The sequence below is a fragment of the Anopheles stephensi genome, chromosome 3, assembly GCF_013141755.1.
Source record: "Anopheles stephensi strain Indian chromosome 3, UCI_ANSTEP_V1.0, whole genome shotgun sequence".
In the NCBI taxonomy this organism is placed as follows: Eukaryota; Metazoa; Arthropoda; class Insecta; order Diptera; family Culicidae; genus Anopheles; species Anopheles stephensi.
Window position 1 is genome coordinate 14,905,522 of NC_050203.1, and position 17,224 is coordinate 14,922,745.

The window sequence follows — 17,224 nt, forward strand, 5'->3', positions numbered from 1 at the left end:
ACATTTGTGTCGCGCGTTGCGGGAGAAGAAAGGTAGTAATTAAATTCGCCTTTCCCGGTAATTAATTGCATCAATTATGTCGATTGTGAAGTTTTGAGCTTTTTTGGGGAGGCTTTTTGTACATATTTTGATCGCGCCAGCACTAACAGAAATCCCTTTTTTGCGTTCTCTCTCTCTCTCGTTTTAGGTTCCCAACGCGACCAAGGCCCGGTGTGCGGCGGTATCTGCTGCGATGCCGAGACGGAGCGACAGCTGCAGGCAAAGGCGACGAAAAACTTTGAACGATTAGTCAAACACCACATCCGGAGCCAGCGGGGGCACTGGGAAACGGCCGCTAATCTCTACAAAGGTAGGTGTACTTTGCGAACTGATGGCGAGAAGATTAGAGAGTGAGCTCTTGTCGGTTAATTTAGTAGGTGAGCTGGTACTTGAGGCTCACTACCTGAGTCTTTTAGCTGTCAGTGGACATACTAGATTTTGTGGAAAAAATCGCAAATATATTTTTTTTTTTTGGATATTCATATTTTGAGCGACATAGCTGATCAGGAATTCTTCATTTAATCCCAACCAACCATTTCCAGAAGTTTGTTTTGTTTTGTTTTTAATCTCAAAGGTACCCATGTACCATGTGTTGTACAACGCTTAACAAATCGCTATGATACAGCCATAAAATAACTCATCAATCGTGCCAACGGGTTTATGGTTTATGACTAGACCACAGGCAGCCTGCCAGTGCTCTACCACCTACGTGCGAAAAAGGCAAAATCCCATCCCTTTATACTACTGCACCGTGTATATGCGGGTATGACCGTATAAGGTAAGGTGCTTAATTTATTAGATCCGAATGTAAATGCAGAGGGGGGAAAATGTTTGCCGGCTCGCTAATCCCCTTTGGTTCGTTTCGCTCAACACGGAAAGGAGCGTTCCAATCGATCAAACACACTGCTAGATCGGAGGACCCCTGGCGCACTTCAGGTGTGAATGTTGGTGGCCAGAAAACGGGTGGTTGGTGGATTCTCCAGAGACAACCAGAAACTCCAGTAAGAGCTACGAGACCAGAATATTGAACCAAAGCTTTCGCTCGATGATAGTCCACCGAGAGGCTATTGTTGGCCAGTTCCTCGTTCCGATACGCCGATTGGCAGACGCTGTCTACGGAGCGATGGATCGACCGGCATTATTGCCACAACATGCAGCAATCACCCACACTCTATACCGCTTACTCTCAGTATCCTGAGTCACCTTCCTTCCTTCCTCGTCACATGGGTGTGAGTCCGATGGCTTCTTGCTTGTCTCGCTCTCGGTCACCGTAGAACACCTCTCGGTCGAAGACATTGATTAATGCGATCAATTACTGCAGCTGCAGGTTTTCTCGTGCTGGATTTGGCCGTAATTTATTTACCACCGTTTATTCCGATGGCACACGCATACACACACTCCGGATCAGATCTGGTTGGTGGCCTGATGGCCTAAACGAGCGAAACTACGCACACGTCGTACCAAACCGGTGAACCGAAGCTGCCATAAAGTGGTTGACTTCGACCGTCAGTTCCGTCTCATGGAAGGTTCAGTTTATGCAGATTACTATTCTATGCTTGAAGTTTTTTTTTTTTTGCTATGCATCTCGTCAATCGATCGACCGTAGGGCAATGTATCATCGACGTGACATCAGCAGTGTTGACTTCAAGTCCACGTTCAAGGCATCTCAGGCCGGGCGCACTACCGACAGGCTCGAATGTTTATGTCAACGAAAGAAAGCAAACAACATAAATCGATGTCTAACGGTAGTAATAGCTCGATGATCGTGCTGACGATGTAAATTACCATCACCGGGTGACTGGAGCACACACCCAGTTTGCCCAAGAGCCAATCGAGACCTCTAGGCGCACTTGCTGCTAGGTCGAGCATGAGCAGCGAGCATCGAAGGGGTTCGAGTGATGATTAATACTTAGCAATTACACCTCAATTAATGCGATAATTATGCGTGACATCACTTCAGCCAGTGAGTGTGGGTTGTGCGAACGGACAGAGACAGCCAACTCTCTTGACCTTATTGGTGTATTGGGACCCGGTGATTGTTGTTTGTTGGTTTTTGTTGCTCTATCAAGCATAATTATAACAATTGTACTGAAGTGTGCTGCTGAGTGTCGGTATCATTGTGTTCGGCGCGAATTGATGTATAATTCGTTTAGGGGGTTTGAAAATTACTCCAATTGTTTGAACATCCACCGATACTGGAAGGGTAGCGGCAACCGGACCCTGGTGGTGAGTGTCAGATTCATAAATGGGCGATGAGGACAAAAAACCAGTACAACAACCCTTGACATAATTGAAGAGCAATTTACAGGCCACACGACTCGCGTAATTCGATATGATATGGATATGTGTTTTTTGCGGTATTTAAATTTAATACGTATCATTACGGGTTAAACGTGTAATGAATTTAACTCTAGTTTGATTGATTGTTATTTTATTTTCGGAAATGTGTAGTCCGTGAGAAGCATTAGTATCTCCCAATAAACTAGCTCGGAGAACGAGGTACGATTCGTACATTTAATATAAATTATTCATTACATAAACGATTACGGTAAATGTGGTGAGAATTAAACCAGATTACCTGATTTGGTAGAGTTACAGTACAACAGCACTAGGATGCCATTCTTTAATCGCTCGCAACTTGCCGCACATTATCCGTCGCCAAAAACCCTGACGATAGCAGCTCGAAGCTTTTCTTCCCACGGTTCTCTGCATGGCAGTGCACACGGCGCACACAGGTGAATATGGTCTTGCATTTATGCATGTACCTGCATGTGTATATGCAACAATGCACCGGTACGATACGCTCTACCGGTTCTTTTCTGGCGCGATTTCTAGACGGAAAAGTCTCGCTCCCTGTCGACCACCAATCACGGCGCTCAGCGCCACGCAGAAGGCGCGGGTGAACCTGCCGGCTTGATGGACCTGGTGGAAGGTTTTATGCAAATTTTAAACTTTCCCATCGAACCCTCTCGGTCTGCCAGTCTGGTTGGCAAGTCCTGCACGCCCCCCTCCCCCGGTCTGGGTTGGCCGGTTGGGTGTATTTATGTTTGTGTGGTTGATTGCGGCGGTGTATCCCGAAGTCGTCGTCGACGTATCCGCTTTTGGGGTAGATACTCCCATGGGAGCGAGAACACACACACACACACGCTGGTCTGGTCAGACGTCTGGTGCATTCGTTCGGAGTTCCGGAGACTATAGTTCAGGTAACGGAAATTCCTTTCTCACACGCTACTCTTTTTGGGTGGGAACATTTTCCAGCACACGTTGGTGCATCTCTGTCTCTCTCGAAAAGAGCAATCCGCGCTGCTGGCCCCAGGACAAAACTATCTCCCTTTTAGACCCAAAATCGATGCAACCTAGCATAGAAAGATGGGAAGTGCACTTTCAATTCAATTATTTATGCAGTCGAAAATTGCATCCCAAAACTTTTCACCACATGCAGCAGCAAAGGGCTAACCGGTCATAAAGTAATGGGCAGCATCGGGTTTTCCCCCCAACCTAGGCCCATGGCACTGGCTGGCTGGCTGCTTCCGGCTGTATGATGGCTTAATTCAATATGCATGTTGGCTAGCTGTTTAGAATGGTACATGGGATGCGTTTTGGAAGTGAATAAATATTGCATCGGGTTTCCCTGCATGATGCACCCACCAATAATCCATCCATCGTCCTCTGGTGTTTAGCATCAGAAAGTGTGATCTATTATTAATCGACCCACTGTTACGAGCAGATAATTCAAGGCAAAACCTGTGATGAGAAAAAATGTGTCCTCCCCCAAAAAGCTTTTACTAGCACCGCTGATTGAAAAGCTTCATTAGACTAAGCTTCATATTAATGGGAGTTTTCTCTGCGATATGCGGTTCCTTTTGAGCCAAACTTTTTCAAAATTAATATCAAGATTAATATTCATTAGCAAAACACCTTTTTCCACAGCACAACCAACAACCAGCACCCATATTTGACGTGCTTTCGATAATCTAATTAATTGCAAGAAAATAATCCGACATCAAGCGTATAATCCGGTCGCGCGCGATATCCACCACCTTTAAACGTCTTTTTTGCCCATTCCCAGCCACCAGCTCCGATGATGATGGCACGTTTGGAATACATTACACCCTGCTCCCCTTTTTTCCTCGCTCCTTTCCCCGTTTGTGGCTTCTGCTGGTCCTCACCAGCTCCACCCCGGCACCAAAAGAATGGCAATGGCGCACATCTCCAAAACCGACCGTAGGCATGGGGTCGCATTAATTGGATACCCTTATTTGGCAAGGAAACGTCGCTTCTAAACTGTGTATGTGTGTGTGTGTTTTTCACATTGGAGCATCACATTCAAAAACAAAAAAAAAGCTCCAAACGAGGTGTTAGGAGAAGGTGCAACATATTTTAATAGCGTTCACCCCAAACAAAAAAAAGAAACGAAAAACGCCTGTAGAAGAAGAACCTTCCGTATGAAGTATGGTTCACTCACTCTCACAGACACGCAGGCAGGCTCCATGTCGTCAGGCTGTGATTTATCATTTTATAATTTTTGCACCAGCAAACGCACTTCCTTCCCCTTGGCTTTTTGGATGGTTTTTTCTCCCGTTTTTTCAGCGGAAGATGAATAAATTTTTATGACAATGTCATTTCGAGCGACAAAATCGAAATTTTACGAGTGCTTTTCGGTGTCCTGGGCGGTGCTCTTGTTCCTGAAAAATACGTCAAAATGGGACAGGGTGAATGAGATCGTGAAAGGAAGAAGAAAAAAAACAGGAAACAAATCGGTAACAACGCAACCATCATCAACGCACGGGCCCGTGACGGGTGTTGTGTGTGTGACAATAAATCTCTTCTTTCCTTGGTTTAAGCGCCAGCAAACACACACACACACACATCATGCAAAATGAGGGGGGGGATAAATCGCAATTTATTCGGTGTTCGATCTATTTCCTTTTTTTTTCTTTGGTTTATTATTTCGAACAATATTCCATTATGTGTGTATGTTGGACGTTTTTTGTTGGGTTTTTTTCTTTTTCATGCTGGTGTTTGAATAATGCCACGTGTTATGTTTTTTTTTTGTAGCAACACCATAACAGCTTATGTTTTATACCCTTGATGAAAAACGAAAACAATCAGGGAAATGATATCATTTTGACAATGTTTACGACTTTTAACATTTTTTTAGGAAGAATTGCCCGCAGTATGTCCCAAGTTATGGGGATGGTTGAGAGTGCTGTTGGAATTAATTTAAAACGCGTTAAGTCCCTAACACAGGAACGATTTTGGTTGATTGATCAAAACAATCAATATTTGAAAGTCAAACGACAAACGAAATCGCACAAAAATCCCTGATCAGAGAAAGTTGCTGAAATTAAAAAAGGCAGAAAACTCGTTAAAATTGTTTCACCGCGAGTGTAATAAATTGATAAACTGTAAATCATTGCTTTTTGACGAGTTTTGACTTGTTTGCTTTCTTGCCTTGCGTTCCAAATTCCGACCCGAAAAACTGTGCTGGAACTTTCGATACAATACTACTGACAGCGGGAAAGTTTTTCCAGAAAGTTTTCCCCGTTTTTCCTACTCCAGCGCTGAGCAATGTGTGGGTGTGCGTGCGAGTTGCGATCCAACCTTTTCACTCTCCAGGACATTCCATTCCACAGTTGTTCGAAATTTTCCCCGGGAACTCTACCTTTCCCCCCCTATTCCAATCCTGTCCAAACGGGAGAGCCCGCTAGCACCGGGTTGGCCGGAAACGATTTAGCAAAGTGGAACAGGTTCGTCGTTAAATTTGTGCTCATCCGTTCGTTCGCTCGAGCGTTCCAGCTAACAAATGCCTTTGGAATTACTGTCGTGTGTGGAATACACAATTTTCCACCCACCGTGAATGGCCGTGCCAGGATGTCATAGGGCAATTCTTGTTTGTTCTTCTGGTCCTCCGCCTGGTACGGGTTTAGCTCGAGTCGGAATCTAACCGAACGAAACTATAGCGCACCAACCAGCGCAGTAGTTCGCTCCGGTACGCAGTAAAGTTTGCGACTCACGTGCATTGCATTAATAATCTTCGATGCAAACTCGGAGCGGGGATAAAGATGATATTGGTTGATGTTTCGCAGCATCCGCGTATTATTATGCTACGGGTGGACGGTCGAAAACGCTGTCAAGTTACACCGGGAACATGGGTTGACTCGCCTTTAGTTTTTCCGTTCACGTCGAAGCGACGAAACATTCCGATGCAGCAGAACATCGGACGTAGGGGGTATTTGTTTCTCGCTTTATTAAATTTTACTATGGAAGTTAAATTAATCATAATTTATTAGTTTAGTTGCTCTGCAATAGAGTCTGCCTTAGAGACATCTCAATCTGCAAATACAAAACGTTGCGAATGTACCTCCCTTTCTTGCAAAGCTCGAACCATATTTCAAATAAAATTCGCTTTGCACATTAGCAAGAATGCAAACAGAAAATATCTTGCTAACATCATCACCACTGATCGAATTCTTCAAGGACTGAGTCATTCAGAGCCTTCGGCATCGCCGTTTGCAACGTTGGAATGCAATTTTCTTCGCCCGCTTTCTCACCTTTCTGCCCGATTTTGTCTACCTTTTCTTCGGAGAATTCTTTTACAAGCTGATTCATCCCTGTTTGCCTGTTCTCTTCTCACCTATTTGGTCCAGTATCCTTTTTGTGTGAGGTTCTGTAACTTCTCGAAGCATATTTCTTTCTCTGGAATGCAGTTGATGATCTTCCAGGCCCCCAGGATGGGAAAGTGATGTATTTGCTTGGGTTTGGTTTTTGTGTCTTCATTATTATACCTTTGAAGTTCAGAACTCAGACTATAGAGAAATGTATTTTTGATGCAATAATCTTGTGTACAGTGACAACATGGAGTTAGGCCCACCTCAGGTTTTTGAGATGCTGGATCGTCTCAGAAAACTTCTCAACCGGTTTCTGCAGCAGGCCAATACCTTCAAGAGGTTGCAAGGCGGGATAAGATACAAAACTAGCTTAACCTTATGGACATATCAAATATCTTGTCCATTCAGTCTTCTTACCGGATTTAATCCAATCCATCAGATGCCATTCACAGGCTTGATAATCCTCACTATCCTCTGAAGTGATCCTTAGCATTCCCCAACTCAACTAGTACAAACGACTAAATTCTCTAAGAAACGCATTACCCCATTCCATGACATAGTACATCCCACACGTGAAGCTACCCTCGCTTGTAAACACTCAACACGTCAACCCACCAAACCAATATTAATCCAATTCTCCATCAACTTTCTCTTCACCATTTTCGATTTCAGAATACCTGCTCCAGCTGCTGCGACAGTCGGAAAACAAAACGCTCATCCTCTTCTCGACCGTCTACAGCAAGATGTCACCACTGTCCCGCGAACCGATCCGCCAGCTGTACGAAACCATCCGGCTCAACCTGATCGCCGACTGGCCCGGGGACGATTTCGAGCTCGTGACGAGCAAATTCTTCCGCAACCTGTTCCCGGTGGCGTACCACCACGCAATCCACTCGGACGTCCTGCACGGTACGGAGCGGGGACGCTCGGCGTCGGCCGGCGTAAGCGCGAACCGCGACTTTCACAGTGACTACAAGAACTGTCTGGTGCACACGTACGATGAGCTGAAACCGTTCGGGATGGTACCGCAGCAGCTGTCCAGCTCGCTAGTATCGTCCGTAAGTGCCGCATCCGTGCTGTTGCGTGCGCTGCGCGAAGGTTCCGAGGTGCTGCTCCGGCTGGAGGAGGTCGGCGTATCGGCACCAAGCTGCCGGAAAGCATTGCTACGCATGAACTACTGTGGAAGCTGCAAGCGGTACAACCATCTGCACGCGAAACCGTGCGCCGGTCTGTGCCAGAATGTGATGAGGTACGAGTTTCCGCGCGAGTCATTTTTGATAAATGAAAATTAATCTCCGTCCGCTGGTTTTGTATTTGCCGTCTTTTCAGGGGCTGTTTAATCGAATTTGTCGGAGCGCTCAACAAGGGCTGGTCCACGCTTACGGAAGCGATCGTTCCGCTAATCGGTACCGTCCGCTCGAACGAAGGCATCGAGAACGAGATCAAATCGCTCGACGGTAAACTGTCGAACGCCATCATGCACGCGATGGAAATTGGACCACAGCTTGAAAAACAGGTAGGTGGAAGAGCCTGTGCGCCTGGGAGTGGCACCCGGGCAACACAAAACAACACGGTGGTGCGGTCAGTTTCGATGAAATTCGTGCTCATGCTGTATTTTGAAGAAAACCATCACTTGGTGCAATTTAAAACCACCAACCCGCACACAAACGCCACGTGAGCACACACTTCCGCTGCATCGACGAGTTAAAACAAAATCCCCGTCCAAAAGACCCGGAATTCGCATATTGCATCGCGAGGTGAATGAAACTCGCGTTAATGAAGAGTCTATTCATGGGAAATGTAGTTTTCCACTGGACGCTAAATTTAGCTAACGTCACCACCATCATCACCATTTTAGGGTCGGTGGATAAATTAATCAACAGCATTCGGACACGCGCCGGCCGAAAAACAACCCCCAAATCGAACACAAACCAAACAAGCAATATCGGGGCACCTTCACCCGCTCCACCAGATTGTGTGCAGCGTTGTGTGTGCGTTCAAATTTGCTTTGGTTTGTTTAATCACTTCGCTTTCGGTAATTACAAATCAGCAAATCAGCAACTACTCACGCTCTCACCCCTTTGGTTTTTCTTTTCGCACGAAACGGTCGTACGGGAAGAAATTGCATCGTGTGTTGTGCAACGTTTCATCGATGCAAGCAATTTTTGACGCATGCACATTTAGTGGACTATTTTCTGACGGATGAACTAGGAGACACGCGGAGTTGATTGCCATCAACTGTTCCTGTTGTCGTCGGTCACAATGATACCGGAGAATGTTACCATTGAATGCGCGCGCGCGTGTGTGTGTGTGTAGATATATTTCCCGTCTTGCCACATTTGTCAGAATGGTCACGATCGAGTTCAATCAACGTTTCGCAGAATCGCGAACCCGCAAGTCCCGCAAGTCAGCAAAACACAGTTATGCTCTTTTGGCTGCTGGTTGGTGGCTGGTAGCTAGAAGCCACAGTACCATAGTTGACCATGCAAAAATGCAAAAAGGAACTCTCACCGTACAGCAACAAAAACCATCGAACCTTTCCACCGTTACGGAAGCATTCTCCATTGCTGATGCGGTCTTTGACCCTCTCGCGGCATGAAGTGTTGAGCTAGCAATTTTTGAAACATTGCAAAGTACCCAGAATATTCCGTGTGCCGAACATTTCGTCAACCATTTTTGATTCCCAGTGGAGGTAGGGTACATGTGTCAATGTGCCACACTAGGTAAAGTGTAGCAAGAAGAAGGAACATCGACGTCAAAAGAGCGCCTAGCTTCTTTCGTTGGCAGTAACGTTTGAGCGCAACCTGCTGACAAAAACATCACCCGGTCGGGTTTCGATTGGTGTGTTTGGATGATTGGTGTCTGTTTTGTATTTGTTGTACGCCTTGGACAATTTTTCTCAGCATAGTTTGATGATCCGGCTGAGCCTGCAATACTCGATGCATTGACCCCATGACGGAGGGAATCCGATTCGGTGTGATTCAATTTAAATCGCTACAAGCTCCCGGTTAGTTTGTTTGTTTTGCAACATGTACCTATTTGATGCTTTAGTTTGCACACACTAAGCGACATACTTTTTTGTAAACACAAGCTAGATTTTGATTACGGCTGGGGGGTTGTGGTAGATTTTTTTTCATTTTCGAAATGCCTTCGAAGTTCCTGCTTTAACGAGCAAAAGACTCTTAACGGAAAGTCCCTTTGAAAGTGGTGTAGATTATTTCGATGGTCATAAAGTTGGAGCTGCAGCAACAGCATGCATTCAGGAGCACAGCATGGAGATGGTGATGACCCATGCTAGATAACTCTCGGGACCACACTACTAACACAGGGAGTCGAGAGACCATTTCCGCCGACCTTGTAGCAGTTTGTTAGCGAACACACTGTTGTAACGCTGCACAACTGTGTGTGTGTGTGTGTGTGTGTGTGTGTGTGTGTGTGTGTGTGTGTGTGTGTGTGTGTGTTAGAGTACCAGCTAAAAGTACACCGTCTCAATCTCGAGAGAATTCCGAGGAAAACCAGAAGAAGTCACATAAAGCTCCTTACCACAGGTAGCTGCGGCTGTGGTACGCAGACGGTAACCGGACGTAACGAGCGCATAACATATGTTTAATTCAGTTTAAACGAGTGCTTTATGGTTCTCGAGAGATGGCTGCTGGTAGGGCTGGAATGCTGAAATCGGTCGGGAGAGTAATCGGTCCTCCAGGCAGTCGTTGTTGTCGGCGGCTGCCGGCGAGAAGTGGGCCCTAACCAACCAGACCAGACTCATCTAGCCGTCGTTAGGTAACTGGCTGGGTTCTCGTGCTAACTTTGTTAGCAGTCGTGCTCCCTGTCCGTCTGGCAAGGAATAGTTTGCCATCGGATGCTCTGGCGATGATGGCCCTTCGGTGGATGATGGGCACTCGTTAGAATTCCTGTAATTATGTTAATCATAAATTGAAGAGTTCGACGGTTCGAAACAGGGTAGAACGTACCGTAACAGCACCACCGAATGCGTAATGCGGTTTTTCGGTAAAGATACCATAAATCAAGTTTACTGATCAAACGCCACTCCATTGTAGGACTTCTGCGACGGACAACAATCTTCTTTACCTTCTCAGCCTTCTCGCTACATCAAGTCAGTGCACGAAAGTGCCATAAACATTTGGCAAACTAATGTCGAGCCTATTCAAAAACTCGCCATCAACACGCCAGCTGTGTGCCAACAATTCGTCACCCTTTCTTCAACAAAAACGACAGCCAAACAACGGCACGTCTTCTCACCGACCGCGGGAGGTCTCTGGAACTGTGAGTCATCCGCTCGCTGACTAATCGAACGAGTACCGATGACGGATAATCACCGTCGAAGTAGCGTCCGCTACTCATGCTAATCGTTCCTAATTGTGGTCGTTATCCTCGGCTGCGGTTGGATCCGCTGCCACCACACCCAGCAGACTCCATTCGCCCGTGGCGGTGGCCTTACCTTGGGAAATGGTTCTCGTTCAAACCAGCATCTCACTCTTTATCCCGAACATCATCATAATGTCTTTCGGGCAAAGTTGTGCTCGGATGATGCCTGACTCGGATGAGGACAATGTAGCTTAACTCACCGGGGCCCGGGTTGAAGGTGAGCTCTCCGCAAGAGCCTTATCTAAATTGTTCCGTCAGGCAAGATCGAACTCGCCGCCGGTGTGTATATACCGTGTGCGCGCGCGCTTCGTCCGTTTGAAGGTGGGTGGCACAACGAGGGAGACCTTGAAAGTGGTTCTCATGGTTCATTCCACCCGGGGTTTCTGCGATGGAACCGGCGATCCGGCTGAAGTTGGCCGGACAGGAGCGCGAGTGTGACACGATGGTGGTGTTGTGCAATGAATTATCTCCGTTTTGGTAAGGTGTGTATGCTCTCGGAGCTTTTCGTTCCGGGGGGACTTTTTGCACACTTTCCGCGAGTGTTGCCTCGCGTCAGCGGACGAGTTGGATGGAAGAAGGGCTGTGGCAGGACCGGTCGGAAGGAAACGAATTCTTTCGACTTTTGCGTAAAGTTAGCCATTGCGAAATACCCGTTCCCGTGTGTCTGGTTTTGTGGCTGTTCCTTGTTTTTTTCCCTTGTCCATCCCGAAAAGTCGTCTAGTGGTGTGGTGGTAGCATTTAAATAGACTGCTTTTTCGCTCTCGCTCTCGCTTCACGACCAAAGTTTTGGAAAGTTTCAACAGAAGAATTTCGATACTGGGTATGGCTTTTTCGAAACCATCCCATCATCAGAAACGAGCGCTTAGGAGAAAAGCTTAACCCAATCTTGGACAATCAATTCATCATCAGTTATTATGAAGACTTCAACTTGTTCATTTGCGAGCGACTAAACCATTTGAGAGAAGTCGTCTTCTCTGTATGGCCTTTCTAACCTTCCTCAACCCGGCCATTTCCGCTTCTCGTTTGTGAGCGTTACTTTTATTTTCTTCACCCGGTTTTTGTTTTGAAGCGTTCGTGTTTAAATTCCTTTCGTCGTTCTCGTCTTGGGCCAAGACGCACGCTCTCGCGAGGTTCTTCCTATTCACTTTCGTTGCCGCGACACTTTGTCTCTGTTTGCTTGCCCGAGGTCCGGCCCCGCAGTCCAGGAACGAACACAGGAAGGAATGTACAAATGCGCCTTGGAAGAGTGATGAAGCGCAGCAGAAAATCTGCTCCCCCCGCCCCAGGTTTTGGATGGAAGTCCAGGAATGCGATGGTGGAGCTGGATTGAGATGCTGCTCTTGGAGCTTCTCGGCGAGATCCACCAGTTCCAGTTCTTAGTCATACGGATGGTTTTTTTCGTGCTGAGATGTGGAAGGTTTTCGAGGTGAAGTGCTTCGGCTGTGTCTGATCGTCTTATTTAAAGCTCATTGCGTCATGGGGACACAAACACAAGCACGAGTGGAGTTGTTCAAGTTCGAGAGATTCCAGCGCCTCTCGCTGTTCGACCGACCCGGAGCACGTCGTGCAAACCACGGTGGAAAAGATTCAATTTCTCGTTAAGTGTTATTGGTCAAAGTAATAAAACACACATAAAACAGGTTTAACTGGATATATGTGTGTTGTCGTCGTTTTTTCTGTACTTGCATGTTTGGCTTTGCTCGGAAGAAGAATCAGAAACACATTCTTCCTCGGCTCCGGATTGCAGTTTTGTTCTTACGCGGTGATCGCGCGCTTTCGCACACTGCAGTGCGCACTTTTCGAGAGTTGGAGTTGGAGTTGGTGGGCTAGCAACACACTGACAAAAGGTGCCGGCGTATGTGCGCTGCTCGTAAACGGCACCACTTTGCAGGTCGTGTTTTTTGGTTGGAGCGCACTGGGTACCATGATTCCTTCCTCTCGCGCGCGTGTGTGTGTGTGTGTGTCCGCACCGAGGTGACCACCCGTTGTGAGGTGGAAAACGGAATTCCAGTTGACGTTTCGATACCTCTCCGGACGCTTTTCGGAGGTTTTTATCTTCTTCTTGAAACGGTGGTCACGGCCCGTTGACCATGGCAGATGATTTAAAGACAATTGAATGTACGCAGCGCAGCGAATGGAAGAATTTCTTTGTCGCTTACAACCACACTTTGCCAGTCGATAGAGAGAGAGAGAGAGAACTTTACCCTGCTGGTAAGTTCTCATTTGTGTATTCACCCCCGGTTTGGTAGGGAAGTAATTTCTGGTTCCGTTCTCCTACGTGTTTCCGCAAAGGTTATAAGTTAGCAAGCCTCAGAGCCCAAAACAGCACAACCTCCCGCGTAACTTCGCTCACACTGTTATCATCCAGTTGCGTTTTCATTGCTTCCTTCACTTGAGGGGCGCGCATCCAGAGCATAGCTTCACGCCAGAAGAATGGTGTTCGCGCCGGTGTTGGCAGTGTTTACGTTCGCCGTGTTTCGGGGGCTTTTTTTCTGGTGGGGGGTTTTATTTTAGAGAACCACCTTTCATCCACTCCGACCGACCTCGGCTGCTTGTTAATTTTCGAACGAGACGCTTCACTTTTCTTTGCGAGGGGTTTCTGCGTGGAAGCGTTGCGTTGCGCTGTTTGTTTCTTCCGCCTGCTTTACGGCTGTCTTCTCACTCGCCGGTCGTTAGTTTTGTTTGTCCGGTGCCTTTTTGTGTGTGTGTGTTTTACACTTTTCGCTATTCGCGCGCTGCATAGCTTTTGTTTCGCTTTTTACCACCTCATTCCTATACCCTATGTGTTGCCATTTTTGCTCGTTGCTTTATCGCTAAAGTTTGCGAATCTTGTTTTATATTTAACTCTTTTTATGTATTTTTATTCGCCTCTTTTACTCGTGCTTCCTACCGTACGCCCAATTCCAACTGTCTCAAACATTCCAATGTTCTTCTTTCGCGCTTTCCATTCTTACCTTTCCTCTTGGATGCTGGCAGTTATCTTCCCCTCACTTTATTGCGCTTCTCGCACAAAAATCGAATCTTCAATATTCGGCAGCATCAGCAGCAAGATTGGCGCCCATACCGATACGTATGCCTTCTATCCAGAGCGGTGGCTTCATTCACATTCCCACACACGCACACACACACACACGCGCATCAACCGTGAGTGTGGCAGTATCGGTATCGTTTTCATTGATGGCTTTCGTGAACGCGGCACATCTATTCGAAATATGCCATTAACGATGTTGTAATCTTCGCTTACACGTTTCATTACCGCGAAGTCATGGCCCGCAGGCATGAATTTCCAATTTCCACACACATACTCTGGAGCTCGCGGGAGCTTGGCTGGCTACGCGTGGATCTTAGTAGAGTGGCATGTGAACGAGCCAAGAATGAAATTTTGCTAAACGATTTAGGCGCATTAGAATGAAAAAGCAACGCGCTTTATAGAGTCCTGCGCAAGAACTCTTAATCGTTCCAGTCACACTTGATTAAAATATTATAAAAGCGTAGCGTATGTTTGAGGAAATAATCAGATTTCTCAACTCCACCACTTATGCATCTCAAAAGCTTTAATCCAACAGTTCTTCGTCTAGCGACCTGCATGACAGCTAATGCAAGCAAACCAGTTCAAAAATTCTTCCGCTGCAACATATCATTCTAATAGCAGTGTCAAATAATAATCAGCTTAACGTCTCTTTAAAACTGAACGAAATCATCTGGCTCTTTTTTTCTCTCCCCTTTATTCACCCATACAGCTAATGTATGCAGATTGAGTGTGTTCTTTTAAAAATCATTCGCCAGAACGGCCGCAGACGGTCAAGAATATTGGTTGGGGAAAAAGGATTACCTCTCTGTGTGATGCATGAGCATGCCAACGGCTCCCGGCTCTGCTGGGACAGGTAGAGACAAACCGGAGCTGCCAAACCTGTATCATGTTCAACACTCTCGAATTAGTAGAATCAACATTTCGAAAACTCCTATACGCGAGCTACCATAACAAAGTGGAACCGTTTATGAACCTGCGCCCGAACCTTCGCTCCGTCAGCCACACTGACTGTCCTACTCATGGATCGTTGTTTGATAGAAGGGAGGTGAAAGAATAGGCAAAGGTAGCGGCCACTCCGTTCGGTCTTCGAAATATTTTTACCGGATTGCATGATGCGTGCGCCCCCAAGAACTTGAAACACACACACGCTCGCGCAACCGGCCCTGAACGTCTTCGCATCGTTTATTATTTATTTTCCATCCATCCCGATCGCCCGGGACGCTGTGAAGGCAGGTTCGGTAAGCTAAACTTTTAATGCTTGTGTGGTAAAAAGGGTCGTTCCTTGTGTTTGAAGTGGTCACCCCGAACCACGGCACACTCGCCGCTAGCTCCCTTTTCTCCTATCGCAGCAGGTTCGCATCGTCGTGTTAAGGATGGTGTCAAGCGCGCCGCTGTGGTGGGATGACAGAACGAAAACGAGCGAACAGAACAGAAACAATTGCAATGCGCGTTCTTCCCTTCAAATGGCAAGCAGCAAGGATCTCCTCCGGTAGGCCTGACAAAAAGGACAAACATACACACACGCTCTGGGGGGAGCAACACCAGCAACAACACTGCTCACAGGAGATGTTTTCTTGCGAGTCTGTTCTTGGTTTGGTTCGTTCAACATTCTTCCCGCGACCGGGATTTGACCACCCCGACAGCAGCAGCAGCAGCAACAACAACAACAGCTCCTAGTGTGGCCCTTTTTACCTCGGATCCTCTCCATCTGCCTCGTGCACGTCCCTCTTGAAGCCTCAAAGAAGATTCTGGCCTGTGTTTCGATTCCCGGGGCCTGGGCTGGTTTGCGTTCCGCGTGCCATGGTCGCACATTTTGGGCAGTATAGTCCCAAAACACGTTGGCGTTGCACATTTTAAGGGCATGGGAAAAAAAGCGTTACTGCAAACAGAAAACCCACCCAAGAAATGACGGTTGGTTTGCGAGCGCTTTTCACGTGGGCTTCGGCGGGAGTGTGCGAGCGAGTGTCTGCACATCCGGCATAGTTTTTGGGAATCCTGGAATCCCACCGGTTTTATGGTGGTGCTGTCGGGTCTTGGGCCCGTGGGCTTACCCCCACGTCTAACACACACACACAGCGGCGAGCGAGTCTCCTTTACGGTGACTGCCGGTGCCGCCGCTAATTCTCTTTCTTTCTTTATCGCTGTTTTATCGTTCAGTTTCTGCACTTCTTCACCAGCAACAAAAAATGCCCTTTAGTTTCGCGTGAGTGTGCGCTTGCTGCAGTTTTGTTACTAAAGTTGAACACACACTACCCAAAAAAAAAAGTCAAGCTTTCGCAACTCTCCGCATCAATTTGCACACCTCGATTTCACTCGAGAGTCCATGTTACAACACGCGAATTGTACAGAGACCGGCTGCATGTGCGGATCGGGCCACTACCCGAGAGCATAAGTGTCGTGTCGGTGACTTATGATTATTTGATTGCTGGTTCGCAACACTAGCAGGATCCCGCTGCAGTGGCCCAATGATGGGACACAATAATCACCCCTGATGGTGCCAAACTTAATAAATGGTTGTACTAATCGATATGTGATTTGTGGAATTTTGTCGAAGGCTGCTGTTGCTGTGGGTTCCTTCAGTTTTTTTTTTAATTTAACTCTATCCCCCATACGTGCGAAAGATGGCACATTGCTTAATCGGCACGATGAGTGAGCAGTAATTTCTTCCCGAGTCCCGGCACACATTAATGATGGGTTTTATTTGCTGCCCGTTGCTGCTCACCTTGAACTTTGATGCCCAACGCGCGTTGTTTGGTGCGTCGTGGAAGCGCCTCGCCGCGGTTAAAGTTGTAAAGTTGTACCGTTTTCTTTTTTTGTGTTTAATTTTTTATTATCTTCCTTATTGACGCTGAAACCCGTCGAGAAAATCAATTAAACGTGTGATTGAATTTGCTGCTACAGACCTACGTGTAAAGGTCATCTTGTCCTCACGGGAAACGATGTGAGGAATTTGTTCGCCACAAAACTCTTTGCTGCTGTTCGAGGGTGTGTAACGTTTAAGAGGATCACATCACACCCGAACCATCATCGTATGATTATTGTGCACATTTGTGCATACAAGATTAGGGATCACCTTGGGGAGAATCGATCGTTTAAAGCTGAAATTGTTCACAAAAACGGCAAATGTTGAAATAGATCCCCGGTTTTTGCTTACGGA

The 17,224-nt window shown here is 46.8% G+C and overlaps 1 protein-coding gene across 8 annotated transcripts in view; it reads left to right on the forward strand.

Moving 5' to 3' along the window:
- The window catches only part of LOC118514420 (division abnormally delayed protein), a 124,962-nt gene that overhangs the window by 90,415 nt on the left and 17,323 nt on the right, over window positions 1–17,224 (forward strand). For all 8 annotated transcript variants that reach the window (XM_036061310.1, XM_036061309.1, XM_036061311.1 and 5 more), the window contains exons 3-5: window positions 188–349; window positions 7,323–7,899; window positions 7,980–8,166. In XM_036061310.1, the coding sequence (XP_035917203.1) occupies window positions 188–349; window positions 7,323–7,899; window positions 7,980–8,166 (926 nt within the window). The remainder of the gene's footprint in view (window positions 1–187; window positions 350–7,322; window positions 7,900–7,979; window positions 8,167–17,224) is intronic.